General features: G+C 42.0%; 1 protein-coding gene and 1 long non-coding RNA gene across 6 annotated transcripts in view; one reads left to right on the top strand and one right to left on the bottom strand.

Moving 5' to 3' along the window:
- ASAP1 (ArfGAP with SH3 domain, ankyrin repeat and PH domain 1) overlaps positions 1–18,874 on the bottom strand; it is a 149,136-nt gene that overhangs the window by 112,983 nt on the left and 17,279 nt on the right. For 3 of the 4 annotated variants that reach the window (XM_062627013.1, XM_062627011.1, XM_062627010.1), the window contains exons 2-3: positions 17,070–17,156; positions 6,295–6,424 (exon numbers count right to left, since the gene is read on the bottom strand). In XM_062627013.1, coding sequence (XP_062482997.1) covers positions 6,295–6,424; positions 17,070–17,128 — 189 coding nt within the window. In that variant the 5' untranslated portion in view covers positions 17,129–17,156. Of the gene's footprint in view, positions 1–6,294; positions 6,425–6,998; positions 7,165–17,069; positions 17,157–18,874 lie in introns of those variants that run through there. The other variant, XM_062627012.1, reaches the window with a different exon arrangement.
- LOC134167876 (uncharacterized) lies at positions 7,530–18,350 on the top strand. Of its 2 annotated transcripts, XR_009966313.1 has the most exons (5): positions 7,530–7,650; positions 8,751–8,967; positions 12,306–12,392; positions 16,170–16,410; positions 17,081–18,350. It is a non-coding gene; the product is annotated as an uncharacterized LOC134167876 (long non-coding RNA). The 2 variants fall into 2 exon arrangements; XR_009966312.1 differs by lacking the exon at positions 7,530–7,650 and having other exon boundaries at positions 8,514–8,967.

Raw genomic sequence — 18,874 nt, 5'->3', positions numbered from 1 at the left:
ATCATGCCACTTTAAGCACCAATCTCTTCTCCATCAGAGCCCAAGTTCCCATGACTGCATGGAACATGATCTGTCAGGAGCATACTGATCAGAGTGCACCAAAGAGCACTTTCACAGTTCCCTAACTGATGAACAAACATGAAGAAGCCTGTTGGGAGTTCAAAACAAGAAGCAGTACTTCTCTAAAAAACAAATGAGCTACCAAAAAGCCGTAAGTATTTTCAAAAATGTGCCTGAAATAAATACAAATTCTCAAGAGGCAGAGCTAATTTGTCTGCCATGACTGAAACTTTGAACTAGCAGTGAATATTTTTTTTGCCTCTCCTCACATCAGTCACACTGAGGAAAAAAGAGATTCCCTGCTTGTTGCAACCACGTTTCGACTAGCATCAAATCAAGGTCAGAACCAGTTACATACTAAATGTCATACTAAGTGCCATTAGTGTAGCATGTAAATGTAAAACAGCCTCAACTGCATTTTTGTGAGACCCGCTGTTGCAAATACAGGACATTGCTGTCAAGTCTCCTTCTTGATCAGATTTTCAATCATGACCAAGGGCTATCCATGAGCTGTCACTGAGGCCTCTGTATTTTAAAGTGCGCATGAACCCATTTTTCCATCTTTGGTGCAATTTGCCATTCAGTATAAAAAGCAATAATAAATACCCTGAGTCCTACGTATTAGATAAAGAAGCTTTTCTTAGCTGGTTTTTAGGATGAACTGTTACCAAAAGAATATTTCTTTGACACCTGAAGATTGCTTGTGGTCTGTTACGTAAGAAACAAATCTTAAGTACAAAGCTCTCCATGATGAAAGACTTCTTCTGGCTGCCATAAGTAACATATTACAAGGTTAGGAAAAGATGGGTTTAAGTCTAGTACTGCTGGAAACCTCCTGGTTTCCCTCCCCCCAAAAAATAAAAATCCATTTTAATAAAATAAAAAAAAAAAGGATAAAGAATAGGATGTTACAATTGACCTGTTGAAATTACATAGAAGTGATGCTTGAAGAGAAATGAAGCGATAGAAATGACAGAAATTTTTCACTTCAGACACACAGAATAGATTTTACCAGTTTTCAGAGTTCAGGCTAATAAACAAAGTCTGAATGTACTGGCAACTAAAACAAAAACCTGATTTAGAATGGAAATGCTCCTGTTTGCTTACATGGTTTCACCTGCCTCCCTTCACTGAATCCTTTGTCACTGGAAAGGATCTTGTGAGAGAAAAGTATATGAAGTCAATGTAGATGAACTGACTGTACAGCCATTTCAGGGCCACACAAGTTTCTACAAAATTGTAAGAAGGAAAAACCCTCTCCCCTTATCACTGGCCCAAAAGCCTTTCCCCAGTAGGGTAAGAAAAAAAAAGAATAAAAAAAAAAAAATAAAAAAAATCACAAACTGAAGCACGAAGGGAAAGTTACATACAGGAAACTGTGAAAATGATTCATCCACAACAGAACTTTCAAAGAAAAGTTTTAAAAGGCAAACCAAAAATTTCCCCCATACTTTCCCCTTTCCCATCTCTAACCTTAGGTAAGTGCCCATGACATGATGGAGGACATTGAGAAATCTTCCTCTTTCAAGTTATGTTAGATTATACCCGATTTGCAGTGAGAACAACAAAATTTATGTTAGGCTCAGCAGGAGCCAAACGGTCATTCTTTCACTGATGTAGCATGATCACATCTGTTACAGCACCAGTCTAGACCAACAGACCTCTGAGCTCAAGTAGACCAGCACAGAGAGAAGCAAAATGAGCAACTATTACAGGAACGGTGGTTGGAGGGTACTACTTGAAAAAAACAAAACCAAACAAAAACCAACCCAAACATTTCTGCAGACATATTTCATTACACACATCAGTTAAACATTTATTAAAAAAGGATGGCTATATCAAGCTCTAATTGGTAGAAAGCACATTTTAAGTTTTTGACTTGTCATTGAAGAGCAAAAGAAATAAATAACAATGCTCAAGCATTATGAAAGTATAAAACAGGCACCAACCAACTACATCTACTCTTTATTGTATTATCAGCTTCTAATTGTTCTTTCTTATTTACCAGCCTGCCTAAAGAGAATTTAACTATTTAAGCTTAACCTCTGTATCTCAAGGCAGCCCTGCAAGACATCTGCTGCTTTAGGAGAAAGACTCAGAACTGCCTGGTCACAATAACCAAGTTATCCCTTGAGTGCAAAGATGTCCTTTCAGCTGGAGCTGGAACACAGCAGAATGGTAATCAAGACAGTCCTGTGGCAATCCCACATGTGCACCACTTATTCTCAGAACAGATGTCATCATTCCCTAAAAATTCCAACTAGCTCACACAGTAATATCAACTCAAAGATTAAAATGAACTCTTCAAAATCTTGAGTAACACAAATCATGGAGCTACTGTATTTTACAGTAAAATGCAGAGGCTGTACTTTAAGACACTGTAGCAGCAATCTGTCTATACTATCTTAGGACTTCAACTTTTCCATAAAAAGTAATTAACCACCCACCTACATACGCAATAATCCACCTCTTCATATGAATATTATAAGAAACTTCTCCCAGTTCATGCAGAAATGTGAAGTTAAAAATGTCTTCTTTGCATGAATGTAACATTAAGCTGAAGAAACCAACATGGAAAGGAGTACAGACTGCAAATTCTCTTAAACTAGATCCAGACTACAACAGAATAGGCTTGATCTTTCTATTTGGAGTCTGAACAAAAAAATAGCATTACTTTAGCAATAGAATGAACCTTAAAAATTGTGTTTTCTGATGGACGCTACATAAAACTCATGGTTCAAAAATAAATATTACTAAAAAATTGATCTTGCTGGTCTTTGACAAAAACTTCCAGTTTTCTCTCTTAGGAAGAAAAAAAAAATTGACAATTTCCCAAAGTTTCAGTAGTTTAAACAATGTAGCCTGAAACTTTTCTAGTCAATAAACTGCCACATAACAGCATTTACCTACTATTTTCTCCTTTAACAATATTACAACAGATAAACTCTGGGTGGTATTTTATGGGGGAGAGGGACAGGACGGATGATGACACATGGTGTTTGATGGCTTTGGGTCTTTTTTAGTAAGTCATAGAATTAACTAGGTTGGAAAAGACCTCTAAGATCATCCAGTCCAACTGTTACCCCGGGACCGCCAAGTCCACCACTAAACCATGTCACTAGGGCCTCATCTACATGGGTTTTGGACACTTCTAAAGGTGGTGATTCCACCACTTCCTTGGGAAGCCTGTTCCAATCCCTGACTACCATTTCAATGAAGAAATTTTTCCTAAAATGCAGTCTAAACACACAGAAGTCCTTTGGATAATCTTTCCTGGACTTATTTTTTCAGGTATGCCTTCACATTTTGTTGGGTTTTCCATTACAACCTTATCAAGCGCAAAGTCATCAGAATTAGTAAAAATGCCTGCTCTGATTTTTTCACCTGAAACTTGTCCCAAAAATGCATCTAACAGGATCTAAGAGTTATAATAGAAGAGTCACAACTAGGAGAGAATATATATCAATCTGCTCAGCTGAACTAACTGCACTTCCACTGGAGTTCAATCAAGTGAAAAAAAACCCAGCAACCGAGTCCATCATCTATTTTATTGCTTCAGAAAACTTGTTAATTGTAATTAAGAAACAGTAAATTCGTAACTCTGGGATACCTTCAAGGAACTAGACAGAGACACAGAGGCACACAAAACAGTCTGCTTCTTTTTTGTCAAATTCTTTATGAAACAGTGGCTCCTATCTAACCACTGCTCTGAGCTCTGGTAGGAGTTACATCTGTTTTGTAGCCTCTGAGTCTGATGTAACTCTTGTTAAGTCTGCTCAATTTCCCTACCAGTTCTGTTTGGAGAAATAGTTCTAGTTCACAGTCTTGTTCAGAATAAAGAAAATTATTAGTTTATCCACAAACCAGCTTATAGTCACTGAGGTAGGTACAGGTTGTGTTGAACTACATTAGCTCTCAGATAATGACCCAAGATACTTCAGGCTGCAGTGCCCTAACAGCACAGAGCTGGACACTGCCTGCAAGAGGCCAGTGAGGGCTCCAACCACACACAACATTAAGGTAAAAATCAAACGGCTCCAAGGATGGGATCATCCCCTTTGTCTTAACACAGTGGGCTCAAAATTGAAGTTCAGGAGCTGCTTGAAGAGCTTTTTGCTCGTCCACAATGTGTGGACAGTGGGAGCAATAACAGGAGCCACATAACAGCCACTTCAACTGCTCCATTTCAGTCCCTGCTTCACATGAATCACAGCCGTAGGTAAGCAGATGGACAGAAAACAGCCCCAGCTTTAGAGCAGCAGCAGCAGAACTGAGCATGCAAGCTACAGCTACAATAAAGACACAAGGACTCTAATGGAGCACTTTGCCTGCCTCATTCTGACCATCTGCATCTCTTCATGCAATTTAATAAGTAAATTTTGGGAGAGCTGCAGATTTTTTGCAGTATGTAACAACAGAGCATATTTCTATGTTGTCTGCTAACAGATAAAGGGGGTTTTATATTTACAGTTAATAAACATAAATCGAGCATCAATTTGAACTGCAAAGGGCTTAAGCAGGACACATAAAATAGTTATACAGACAAAATAAATTCAAGAAATACCAACACACATACTAGAAGCGCCGATTATTCTCTATTCCTGTGATTTATTGCTGTCAAAGCAGACATAAAAACTTTGAAAATATGCTCAATCCACACAAATAGTGCAGAACACCGTGTATTTATCCTCTGCATTTTGGTTTTCTTTGGACAAGCATTATGCCACTCAGACTGTACTGATGTACTTCCTAAATCATGAAAGCATTGTACTGTGTTCTTACCCTAGAACCATCAGAGATGGCAGAATACATGTTTGCTTAACTCTCTGAATGCTGTCGACTGCACTAGTAAGTATATACCAATGGCTGAACCTATTCCACACAGCTAAGACCAGGGGGCAGCAATACTGTCAAACACAAACCAAAACAGGTTTATGTCTGACAAACCTGTAAGCAACCACAGCTCAGTTAGGTGAGAAATTAGCAGTTACAGTTATGGGAAAGTTACACAAATTAATCTAGGTTACATAATAAAAATAAAACACATAATTTTAAATGCAGTCATACAGTAGCTCTATTACCTGGTCAATTACTATAAACAAAAGCACTGTTAAAATGTTGAACATAGGAAGTTTTCTACTAAGCCAGCATTAACTAGTTTTAATCCTATTTTCCATACCCAAGACTATCTGGAGAACATCATGATTAGTACTCTTTTCTTGCATACCAAATGCTTTGCTCACGCCAACACAGTCAACAAAACTAAAAAGAATCTATTAAATCCATCTCCTAGATATGCGCCGGCTCCTGAATAATTGACAAATACTTCATGAACTGAGTATATAAGCCAAACCAACTCACTGCAATCCATGAAACAATAGCAAAAAGCTGTCTTCTTTCAGAGTCATTATGCTTGCAGCTTCAACCAAGTGTGGGGCAAGAGAAGAGCTATACTTTGCCTTGTTTTCAAGTAATTTGGAAGATGTTTCCTCCTAACTGCTGACCTAGTCCATAGGAAATCACACTGAAACCTCAAATAGGAAGCAGTGGACTGATATCCCATAGAAACCAGCTCTGGAAGTTTACCCACTTTCACACTCTTATTTCTTGACAATGAAGCAGGATGAACATCTAAATGACTTTCATAATATGCAATAAAATAACCAAACCAGCAGTGAGGCTTCAATGTTGAGATGCTGTGACTATAATCACTCTGCTGCATTATTCTGCTCCTGTCCTTCCACCACCTATTTTGTTTTCATATTATTTTCCTCACCCCACATTTATCTCTTCATCCTTACCTCGTTTCTTAAACGAGGTCTCCCTTGGCAGGTTTCTGCAGTCAAGAGTTCTGCGCTGACTTGATCTAACGAGTGGCTGCTAACGCTCCCAAACGATTCCCTCTAAAAATCCCAACATTCACTTTTCTTTCCTACTGCAACAACCACCAACACCAAAAAACCCAAGACATACAACAGTAATATTTAAATTTAGACAACTGCTTTATGCACTAATCTTTAAGACGCCACGGCAGGAAAGCTTTCAGTAACTAGCTCAGCACAAGAGCAAAGTCCCACAATTAAAAGACCAGATTACATGCATACCAATGCCTCTAGCTCCCTTGGATTTGAGCAGGCGGTACTGCCCTGTCTCTGATGCTCTTCCTCAAAGACAAAAAAAGAAAATAAAAAGGAAAAGAAAACAAAGGGAGGGAGGTGTATGTGGGTGATTTACCTCTTCCAGCAGCGTGACCGTATTTCTGCAGTTCTGCAACCGGGTGGTGAAGCTGGAGGTGGTCGGGGAGTTGTAATCCTCTGTGGTCTCGGCGATGAACTCCGACACGGTGATCTGGTCCGGCATGATCCTACCCCACCGGTAAAGCCCAGAAGGAGCGGAACAGAGAGATCCGGAGAAGGCGAAGCCAAGTTTGGGGGGGGGGGGGGGGGGGGGGAGGGGAAAAAAAAAATAAGGAAGGAGGAAAAAAAAAAGAAAAAAAAAGGAAAAAAAAAAAGAGGGAAGATGTTAGCAGGCAGCAGAGACCCGCAGCATCAAAGCCGCGGAGCCGCAGAGAGAGGCTGAGGCTTCAGCCTCCACATCCAGCCTCTCACCCGGCCGCCCCCTCCTCCTCCCGGACAGGAGGTGAAGGGGGAAAGGCCCCCACACGGCACCGCTGCCCGCGCAGCCCGGCCCCGCCGGCGGGGAGAGCTCCCTCGGCTGCCTGCGGCCCCCCGACGGCTGCGGGGACGGGGCCGTCTCTGAGAAGCCCGGCCCCACCGCCGGCGCTGAGGGGAGGGCGGGAGAGGAGGAAGAGAAGGAGGGAGCGGCGCCCGCCAGCCCCCACCCCACCGAGCTCAGCCCCTTTCCCCACCCGCCGCCGACCCCCCTCACGCCCCTCGCCTTAACCGCCGCTCCCGCCCGCCGCCAACTTGAGCACTAACTTGTGCGGGCTCCGGCTGCGCCCCCCGGCCGGGGGGAAGGAGGGGAAGGGCCGGGGCTGGCGGGGGCTTGGCCGGGGCTGGCAGCGCTCCCGCCGCCGCTGACAGTCACCCGGTGACTGACACGCGCTACCCAACGCCCGCCCGCAGCCGTTACGTGAGGCCAACGAGGAAGTGCTCTGCGCATGCTCCAGCTGCCTCCCTCCCTCCCCCGGCCTCGCGCACGCCCCCGTCAGGCCCCTCTCCCCCTCCCACCTCCCTCCGCGCTGCGGTGAGCCCCTCACGCTGCGGCTCTGTTTCGCTTTATTTTTTCGTTTTCCTTTTACTTCATTGTTAAAAAGAGGTTTCTGCTGGAAGCGGCAAGGCCGGGGAGCGATGGGCTCCGGCTCTGTTCCCAGCTGTGAGACAGGGCTCCCCGCGCCGGCAGCCGTATGGCAGTCGCAAGGACCTGACGGCCGCTTTCAGCCGCGGGGAGCGGTAGCCGGCTCTGTGGTATTTGGTCTTACTTTGCCCTTGTTTAAGTCCATCTAGCCAGTGGAAAAGCTGCTGCTTGTGCTACAAGCTTCCTATGGCATAAAGCATGAAGATTTCATACAGCCAGTGCTGGCAGTCATCACTTTAAGCAACCTGACCATACAGATTTTACTCTCCTTAGGTAATTTTTAACAAGTTCTGCCATGTCTCAGCGACACCGCTGGAGCTGCTGTTACTGATACCTGTTACTAATTATGCTCCTGAGCTTGTCCAAAGAGAGGAAGAGGGTGATACACCACTACTGCCATGGCTGGGCGCCACGGCTCACCACAGCCCCTCACACGCCATGGCCGGGCTGCCCATCTCACCACAGCCCCTCACATGCCATGGCCGGGCTCACAACAGCCCCTCACATGCCATGGCCGTGCTGCACATCTCACCACAGCCCCTCACATGCAATGGCCGGCCTCAGGGCTCACCACAACCCTCACACACACATGGCCGGGCTCACCACAGCCCCTCACATGCAATGGCCGGCCTCAGGGCTCACCACAACCCTCACACACCATGGCCAGGCTGCATGGCTCACCACAGCCCCGCACACAACAGCCACCACCTGAACCCTTCACCGCATCCCTGATGTCCTTTGTGCACTCACCAGCTGTATTTCCGAATAAACTAAAACACCATTTATCTGTCATTGCATCATGTAACTCTGGGAATTGATGGACAGCACTAATGAGGTTTTGGGTTGGGTTTTTTTTAAGCTTAGATTTTGGGGCCCATATGTGCCTTTCTAAAGAAGTGGAGGTCTCAGGAGACTCAAGTAATTATGGTCATCTGCTGTTTCTGTCTGATTTATTTACTCATACAATGTGTTTTCCTTTTCTGTGTTTGGGGTTCTCTCCACAGAAGCTGGGGAATTCAGGCATGGTAAATATTCTCAAATCTGAACAATTGGCAATGAGCAGTATTATTATGGATATGTTCATTCCAAAGGTTTTAATGTTCTCTATATAAGGATCAACTCCCGTATTACAATGCGCTCAGGCCTTTACATGGTTTTCTATGTAATTCAAATAAAAAATGCCTGTGCAACTCAAAAAATAGTTGAAAACATCAACAGAAGGCTGTGATGCCTGTGATAAAAAGGAGATACCTAATTGGTGTATACCCATAAAAAAATGATTTAAATGCAGTTCTGCCAGCAAAAAACATGACCAATACTCCTGAGAAATGGTCCTGCCTGAACATGTTTCCTTGATTTCATTGCCTTAGCAGAAGCCCTCCATATGGCCATGTGATTGCTGCTGTTGCTGCTTCACGTGATCCAGCTTTCTGGCAAAAAGGCTCCAGGCTCGTACAGATGATTGTTAAACATCATGAGACTCTGAAAGGTAGAGTAGGCAAGAGGAGGAGGGAGCCAAGAAAAGAACCGTGTGGGAGTTACACTGAAAAATGGGTTTGAAAATGAAGCACTGAAGAAGCAACTGGAGGGGTAGGAAGAAATTCAATTGATGATCATGTTCATAAGAGCAGTGGAGGAGGAAGAGAGATCAAGAGGATAAAAATGGCTGGTGGCATCAAAAGTAGTATGGAAAGGAGAGTGAAGAACTGCCTTGGGGTTTGGGCCAGGAAAGAGCTTTTAGCATCAGAAAGAGCTGTTTCAGTATACCTTGCTTGCATGGAAAGCGGATGGGTGAGGGGCTGGACACAGCCCGAGGGCCACACAGGGTCTCTGTGATCACCCCTGCTAATTTCCTGCAGGACATCGATCATGGGTTGTCAACACAGCCGTTCCTGAGCCAGACCTACGGTCTGAGGGTCAGCTTCAGGGTGTTCATGTTAGGAGGAGTCCTGATCCTGCTCTAGCAGATTTCAAGTGAAGATAAATCCATCACACTGATGGGTAAACTGGTTTAATTAGTTGAGTACTCTCACTGTTAAAATAGAATTGTTCCTCTTCAGACTGAGGTTACTGAACTTGAACAGTAGTCTTTGGACTGTAAAATAACTTCGTCTGCTATCCTAACCAAATTCTACCCCAGAGAGTGTGGACACAAAGCTGGACATATTGCTACAGACATAATTTCTTTAATACTCTTTAGAGAAAATGAAAACTGCAGAATTGAGGAGCAGCATGTTCAACAAAGAAAGGCAGGAGGCAGGCCAGGGAAACGGGAGCAGTGAAGAGTGACAGAAATGAAGGCACAGCAGAGAGTAGCAGTAGCTGAGCTTCTGTGTTTCCTCCTCAGGAAAAAAAAAAATTACCTTTAAAACTAAAATACATAAAAGTAGAAAGAATATGGAAGAATCCTGGGAAATCGGAGAACAGCACAAGGCCTAAAGATGAAAAGGAAGATCAATAGCTACTGATCATAATTGCTCATTAGTCTGGTCTTTTGGCAGTTCTGAAATTGTTAACTCTATTAAAGAGAATATAGTCCTCAGTTTTGCTGCTTTGAGGCAGCATTTCCTCTTCCCCTATACAAATGCTAGTAGAGAAAATAGCCCCGTGGGCATGACTTCTTTAGGCTTGGATTATCTTCACTTAAACTCACTGGAAGCAAAATTAGTTAATTAATATGCTGTTAATAAAAGATAAAATGTGCTTGCATTTAAACTAGTTAGATTATATAAGTGTTTCAGATAGCTTTTAGTGGATTTCAGATTTAACCATGTTTCCTGTTTTGAATTGCCATCAGTATCTGAGATTCACTTCTAAATTTGCAAGATTCACCTCTCTGTAAATTCTCACTAACTGAAATCACTGTTTCACTTCACAAATGTCAAAGAATAATCAGCAGAGTGTGAAAGTTATATTTCACGGCGTCTGCTCTAATGCTATCTTAGTCTGTGCTAGATCCTGGGGGAGGCTGTGTCGCAGCCTATTTCTCGTGTAAGGCTTGCCAATAGAAGTTATGCTTGTCTCACTCCTCTTGGTATTCTGATGTGAAATGCATTTTCCTGTCCATCCTGGGCCAAGCTAGAGCGGGTGAGCATCATGCAAGCACCTCTGGAAAGCACACTCCTTGCTGATGATACATTGCAGTCAAGGAAGTTAGGAAGTTTTGCTGTCTTGCCATCCCACCCAGTGATTCATTCTACAAATCCATTTTATTCCCTGGCCTTTTTTACTGTGATTGCCAACAGAAGAGTTAATTACAGAGAACTGATATTTCTGCAGTAATGATAGTCACCATGCTTAAGGAGAGGCTAAGGAGCATAGCAACAACAAGCACAAACTATTAACACAGGTGTTTTGCAACAGGCTGAATAGCAACTATGGTATTTTTCATTTTATAGTACTCTAGTCATATTTAGATTGAGATCAGCAGTCATTCACAAGAGCTGAGCAGTAGTCATCAGGTGATGATGACTATTGTCGTTGTTGCAAACTTTCAAACATTACAGATCCGTGCCAGAGGTGAAGAGCTACACAGCACTTGCATAGCTCTTTATGTCATCAGTGCAATTAACTGTTTAACCCATGCAACGGTGAGGTAGAGAACAGCAAGGTTATATTTCCACTATAAAGGAGACAGATACAGGAGGCTGTGGCCCTGCGACCAAAAGCAGGGCTGTATGGTTGGCTGTGTAGCTTTAGTAGTGCAAAGTCAGCTCTTCAGGGTATCAACACCTCAGCTGTGCTGGAGCTGGCGCCAGATCTCCCATAGGATACGATTACACTGCCTGCAGAGAGCAGCCCGGGAACCACCCCCAGGGCCACGCTTGCCTGCCGCATAGATAGCAAGCTCACAGATACAAACTCAGGTGTGGCTGCTGCTTGGTTTCTGGAAACAAGATTGACCCAGGTCCCTGGCTGTGCACCAAATATGCTGTCAAGTATGCTCAGACAAGCTGCCTTCAGGGCCATTTACAACCTGTCATTGTGGCGGGGAAATGAGTTGTTAGCTGAAGAAGGAAATCACTGTGCACATGGCTACTGTGCAGATGACTCCTCTTGATTAGTACAGACACAGTCGTGCCAGGATCTCACATGTCAAATTTGGGTTTTTTTTCTTTCCCAAGAATGGTCGAGATGTTGCCACTTTGAAAATATGGGTTTACACCAATGCTCATTTCTTTACTTTCAAGGTTCCCATTGTGGCTATTACTGCTGATAAAAGCATCTGCTGATCAGACATTAGAGCTTAATTAAAACGTCAGGTCATTGAAAGACACATGCTTTTGATAGTAAACTATATAGTTGTTCTTTTTATGCTCTTTAGCATCTTCACAAACACAGTATCACCAGCTCAGCAGCGAATAGCAACAGAACTAGTGGTGTGCTAAAACTCATCAAGAAAATATCCTTAGGCTATGCTGCTTTACTGTACTGCTATTCTGAATAAATTTGTGGTTTGGTGTTGTATTCATACATGTCAGCTAAACACAGCAGTCAGCATTATTTCTCATACTTCCTATCCTAACTCGCTGTATGGGATCACTATATGGTGTAAAGCAGCCGTGGCATTTGATATCTGATGAAGCCGGCTTGAGATTCTCAGAGAAAACTTGTACATGGTTAATTGCTGTTGCTGCATTTTAATAATTCCATTTTCACATAACTTCTAATAAAATTGATGGAAAATACTTATTTAAATTTATGGCTGTAGAATATCCACAGATATTTCTGAACATCAACTCTTCTCATTTGAGTTGAATGTTGGGCTTAGAGGTTAAAAGGAGCTTCAAATCAACAAGAATCTCATCAGGGTGAGTTTGGCTTTTGGTTTTTGGAGTGTCTTATGCTAAAACTCAGTAAACTTTTTTTGTTAACGGAACTCTCACAGTTTTGTTTTGAAAAACAAACCCACCCTATTTATACTTGAGCAGGAGACGTTTAGTTAGAAGTTTCATCTCAGGAACAGAGTCCTCTCAGAGAACAGTCCCGTTGGCCACCTGAGCCATGTGTGAAATGTAACAACTACATATTTTAACCTGCAGCATGTTTACACTTTTAATATCATATAAGTGCATGATGTACGCACAGGAAATAGCAAAGCCTATTTTAAAAATTGAAGCCTACATCACGCATTGACTGGTGCTAATTTGCTTCAAGGGAAGTTATATGGTAAACTGCAAAGTGTTTCTGCTTGAGAAAGAAGGCTGTTGGATTTGGCATTTGCAAACAAATCTTTGAAATGATTGTGTTATTGAGACAGAATAGTCAGGTAACTTTCCAGTCAAGGAAGAATGTTCTTATCTAAATTGTATCGCTGTACATGCAGAAACCCAAAATCCAGATCCAGCAAACATGCTGATTGCAATTCTGTGTTTTTAAGTGACAGCATTTACCAATATGGCTCATGAACCACATGAGCTGCATCAATAATTTGTGTTGCTGCTGTAACTGATTTGAATAGAAGGATCAGCTTATTTCAATTTTAATACTGGCATCTCTGAGCATTTGTCTTCTACTGGTATTTAAAATTAGGTAAGGAAACATAAGCAACTGCCTCAGAAACTACAGTATTAGTTTAAAAGCCTTTTAGCAGTAGCAATATTGGTTTAAACAAAAGGTTCTTTTTGCATTCTTTCAATAGTAATATGATAGCAAAAAAAGAACCCATTGTGTTCTCATTATAAAGGACATTTTGGTAACATTAAGATCTTGCATTTTTAACACTCTGTGTACCAAATGAAAAAGATTAAATCAAAACATCAGAAACATTCCACTGAATTATATATTTTGCATCTTATCTACTTGAATGTTCCATGCAAGTAGCTTGGCAGAATGATAGGTGAGCTCAAATAGCCATCTCAAAGGACAGCTGAAAATAACAGCACTGAAAATGAAGTACAGCATTGAGTTACACAAGATTAAGCTGACTAATCTGCTGATTCAGTTTTGCCTTTGTTTTTTGGTTTTGTCATGCAGTATCAAGAGTCATTCAGACAAACACGCAATGGCATTCCCGGCTCACAGTAACAACAACAAGCAAGGGGCTGTTCCCCTGCAACCTCTGCATCCTCCAAAGAGAAAACCAGCAAAATGCTCACCAGCAGCAAGCGTCAGCAAGCTCAGGGCAGGGAAGGCATGCTTTGGGTTTTGTTGTAGGTATGCTGAACTTTTTTTGTGAGAGATGCTCATTTAAGAAATCTTACTTAAGGACATAGGAAGTAATACTGCATGTCAGTAGAGACCAGATTCAAATACAGCCCTTAAAACGTCTACAGAATATAAAACAGAGGAAGTTTAGATTGGATATAAGGAAGAAGATCTTTACTGTAAGGATGGTGAGGCACTGGAATGGGTTGCCCAAGGAAGTTGTGAATGCTCCATCCCTGGTGGTGTTCAAGGCCAGGTTGGACAGAGCCTTGAGTGATATGGTTTAGCGTGAGGTGTCTCTGCCCCTGGCAGGGGGGTTGGAACTAAAGGATCTTAAGGTCCTTTCCAACCCTAATTATTCTATGATTCTATATTCTTCTGCAAGGACCGTATTTTGCATATTCTAAAGATGTCAAACTCTTAGGAATGTTGATGGATAAGAAAACTGTCAGTGGAGCCTCTGGCAAATGTAACCCTTGCCCATGGTGCAGGTGGGAGCCTGCTCATCACTTATGGAGACAGCTGTGCAAAGACTGCCAACCCCAGAGGGTTGCTCTGCCAGCAGTATCCACCATCACCATGTTGGTGAGGATGGGCACAGGGGAAATCTGTGCATGGTTACCTTGCATTCCTGACCCTGAGCAGATCTTGGGAGGCTTGCTAGAAAGCACGAGAGCAGGCCATGCAATGGGATTGGAAAGCACAAGATAAAGCCAATATATCATGAAGGGCTACTCTGACTGAAACAAGAGAAATAAGAGGCCTTCCAAAGCAGAAATCATAGGAGATGAATACTTTTTTTTTTTTTTAAATATGAGATATAGCAGTGACTAAAATCAGAGAATGATACTGCAGAAATGAACATGTTGCAGGGCAGCTGGCATAGCAGGCTCTCCAAAATAAAAAGAGAATGAAATAAAGCCTTAACCTGCACTGCAAACATTTCAATATTTTCTCTTTCCTTCTGGAAACGATACGGCTGTCTCATTATCCAGGCACTTCTCTAGTTCTACCTAAGCTGCTAAATGTGTGCTGATGGCAGCATGCATCTTGCCTGGAGGTTCATGCCAAAATGAACCTGGGAAACAGTTTAAGAGCAAAATAAAGGCTCTGTAGAGCTGGGATCATGTCTTTGAACTGCCACTCATGGCTGTGACATGGCATTTGATCTCTGTGGGCTTCATTTCTCTATCTGTGGAATGCAGACAATTACATGTATTTTTCGAGGTGAAAGCACACTGGGCTTTTCCAGCTGAGTAGTGCTACATCAGAAGTAAGGTTTTTTTATATGTTTTATAGTAAGAGTTTAGAAAAAGTAGCTGAAGGATGAAAAGGGCTCCCAGGCCAAACAATTTAATCAGCATTTTATTGGATAGAGAAAAAGGATTGGCAGGTAAAGGAAAGAGTTTCTTTCTACTAGTTGTTCATGATGTGAAAATCTATAGCAGAGAGATCTGGTTTTGTGAGGGTTTTTTCCTCCTCTGTATTATGAATTTATTAGTATTAAAACCATATTTAGTGGAAAAGAAGGGACTGAAGTCCCATCATGTTAAACAAACACACAGAAGTCATTTATAGCTGTACACAAGCTTTTCTAAGACACGTGCAGGTGTTCACGTGTATGGGCCTACTGAGTTGAAGTTCAAAAGCTGGCTTACAGTGTTGACTGAGCATACTTCATTTCTTAATTCGCTAAATAGCATCTCATTAGGGAAATGCTGGAAATAAATCTGCAGATGTTGGGTGTTACAAAAAAATCCCTTGCAACCACTGAACTTATCAGCACATCTGTATTTCCCTTACATAAGCCTCTACTTTTAAGGATGCATCAGTTGGCCAGTCTTTAAACTTGAACTTAGCATAGGAAATTTTCAGTGCAGGAGTGATACCTCTTGGGTTTTGGTGGGGTCTTGGGTGCTTGTTTGTTTTATTAAGGAGATAAATACATTTAACAATACAGAAGACCTGAAATAATTTGAGGTATACGTGCTTTAGTGCTAAAAAGCTTTTCATTAAGCAAAAACTACTCAAATTTAAAATCCAGTTCTGAATGTAGACATTTAAAGTAGACATTTGAATGTTTTAGTTGTGGGGTTCTGTTAAATCCCAGGATGGTAGACAACCATCTGGAAGCTTTTGGAAACTGGTCTTGCTGCATGGACCTAATCTCCATTGGGTCAGTGTTGATATGGTGCTAAATGAAGTAAAAAGAATTTCAGTCCATAAGTCCATCACAGCAGCCACTATCTCTGATTACTCATTTGCTGCTACTTTTAACCACTGAAATTGAGCTTGCTGCTTCCTAAGTTAACTGGCTTTCCACTGACTACAGTAGAAGGTCATCAACTGCTCATCTGTCCTGCCTCTAATGATTTTTGTAATGCATTGCTGATCCCAGCTCAGGAGCTGCAGTCAAGACACAAATCCAGAGGAAATCAGGTTTCATTAATTTCAGTGATCTTACCACTACTTATTTGCTTGCTGGTGATTGTGTTTTGTTTTATTTTATTCCTCCAAGAAAATGTAGGAGCAGTAGGATATAAAAACCTAAGGGCTGTTTCAGAATCAAATAGGAACATTCATCTTAATAGCTTCGTATTTTTGCAAAGATGATTGTTTGACTTCTGAACTCTCTCTTATTTAAGTCATCATGGATTTAAAAAAGGAAAAATATGTGTAGCCATGTGACAAAGCAAATGCATGAAAGGAAGATTTATTCAGTTTTCAGAAGATCAGCAGCAGTGAATCACCCTCTTGGCTGAGCTGGAGTGCAATATGGTCAACTGTTTCCCCCAGGAAAGAAGAAAAGATGAAAGTCCCACACTGCTGTAATGGCCATGCAGGAAGCAGTGACCTGTGCCAGGACAGCTCCAGCCAGTGCACCAGGTACAAAGAAGACTTCAGCCTTAAGCATCAGTGGTGGTGTTGTAAAAGCAATCTGAATGTAGCTTTTAGTGGTTCAGTGAAACACTTTAAAAACTTTAAAACAAGAGTACTCACCATACAGAGACCGAATAAACAAAAGCATATTTAGACAACTGTGTGCTATTCAGCCCTTTATATCACGAGAAGAAGAGAGTCCCTCCTCTTTCAAGCCCCCGCACAAATCTGCCATAGATTTTTCAGGCTGATTTCAGAGATTTGTTGTTTTCAGTTAAAACAACATCAGTTACCAGATCTAGATGAGTTGAAAAGAGTTAGTGTCCTTTTTATACCCTGCCCCCCTCTTCCAGCTTTGAAATCTATGAAAGCAAAGCAAAATACATAATAAATGTTAGTGTTTGTTCCATTACTTGCTCAGGCAGTCAGTGTTTGGTAAGGATTTACTGATTTGTTGGAATTTTTGGCCCTTGGAATGATCAATAGGTTATACCTTATCTGAAAAACTCCCACTGTAGTAATACCCAAAGCATCATAAAGCCGAGGAAAAACACAGTGGCAGATATTACAAAGGACAATACCAATTTCTTTTAGGCTTATTTTTCTTAGATCATGCCCTGTTTTTAAGCCTTTAAAGCAGTTATTTATAAGTTTCTTATTCTTACCGATTCCATAGTGAATCTCTTGAAGAAAAACTTGAAAGCCTGGAAGCTGAAGATCTCATGTCTCATCTGTCACAACCAGAAACCTACCTAGATGAGGAGAAAAGATCAAGTAAGTAAAACTGACCAAAGTTATGGGACTAAGAAGATCACTTAGTCAGTTTGAAACAATGTCTATTAATTCTTCAGTGATAACAATTTACCGTACATTATTTGATTACTGCATTTGATATCGTGAATGTCATTGTGGTAAACAGATCCATCAGAAATCACCTGAAAAATAACACCTTGTTGAAAATTGCCACAGGAGAATTTCGTTCAGCTGACTGGGAAAACTCTGTCTAACTGAATGTGGCAACTACTCAGTCAGCTGCACTGAGTGCAGAACTGGAAACATTGCCTGTGCAAGTTGTCTGACACTTCAGAAGACCCAGTTTTCAGATACAACTTCAGTCTAACCATTCAGGCTGAAAATTTCCATGTCAGGTGTGTGCACCAGACTGATTCTTTTTGGAAGATGGAGATAAGATTTGAAGGATCAAGAGCCTGAGAGCAAGAAGTGGCCTGATGGGGAAGAATCCTGCCTGTAGGAGAGGGGAGGAGGGTGTGGGGAGACAGTCATCCAGGACATGGGCAAGTGAAATCACAGTTTTTCATCAGACTCCTCCACTATTATGTTTCATACTGTTTCCAGTTTATGACTTGTGTTTCTGTGGGGGAAGGGTTAGGGTTAGAGATGCTGAAGAGCCTCTGAAGGAGGTGAGTAGGACTGGGACATACATTTCACTTTGCAATCTGCTGGGCTGATCTCCATAGTAGGTCCAAAGGGATGATGTGGAAAAAATTTGGGGTCAAATATTGGTGCTGAGTAGGAGAAGACTACCCAGAAGCTGTTGCCTTGTAAGATGAGGTGGTAAAGCAAGGAGACTGGGACAACCACATGAGATGGAGACGTGGACCAGGCAGGCTGGTAGAAAGGGAGACAGAACTAGCACCCACAAGGGTGACACTGGGACCAAAAAGAGGGGTGAAGGCAGTAGGGCAGTGCGAGGGAGGCTGCCACCAGATCACACCCTTTGCTTAGCCAGTCTGCCCATTTCCATTTGAGTGTGCCATTTGATTCCATAAGGAAAAGCACATCTCCTCCATGACTCTTTTTTTTTTTTTAAATCTTCTATGTAAGAGAAGTCTTGTTACTTCTGTTGACCTATTTCCCCAGAGACTGCTGTAGTTTGTTTATGGATTTTGTCCTGTTTGTTTTATGTTTCCAAATATGTCATGTGGGCCTGGCGGTTTGCCAACCCTTAACATTTAAAATAACATAGAGTAATCCCTGTCTCCAAGACACATGGGATTCAATTAAACATTGCAACATAGAAGGTTTTGGATGGGATGTTACTGTATCTCTTTTCCCTTACTTAGCCTTTAGGGTACTTTCAAGTATGTTGTGGAGAGCTCTTTTGCCATTACCAGGGCTTAACCAGCAGATGCAGACTTTTACATACTGGCTGGAAGGTATCTGAAATTCTACCAGCTTGGCATCATCGGGGAAGAAATGGTTATGGGCTTTGTCCATAAGGAAGAGGTGTGTCCTTTGATATGAAGGTAAGGGTGTAAGAGGAGAATTATCTACTTTGAACCAAGAATATTATGCTTGAATATTATGTTACCTGCAGGAAGAAGGTGTTAGAAGATCTGGTCATTGCACTGTTTTTTTGTGGACTGGGAAAGACCTCCACCAGCAGACAACCAAATACCACTCTCTTACAGCAAAACCACAGCCACTGGCATCCTGGATCTGACTCAAA

Source organism: Pezoporus occidentalis, unplaced genomic scaffold (genome assembly GCF_034315485.1).
Source record: "Pezoporus occidentalis ecotype Australia unplaced genomic scaffold, CSIRO_AGI_Poc_V1 ctg3, whole genome shotgun sequence".
Lineage (NCBI taxonomy): Eukaryota > Metazoa > Chordata > Aves > Psittaciformes > Psittacidae > Pezoporus > Pezoporus occidentalis.
Note: the sequence above shows the minus strand (reverse complement) of the source record. Positions and strands in the feature narration are given on the sequence as shown.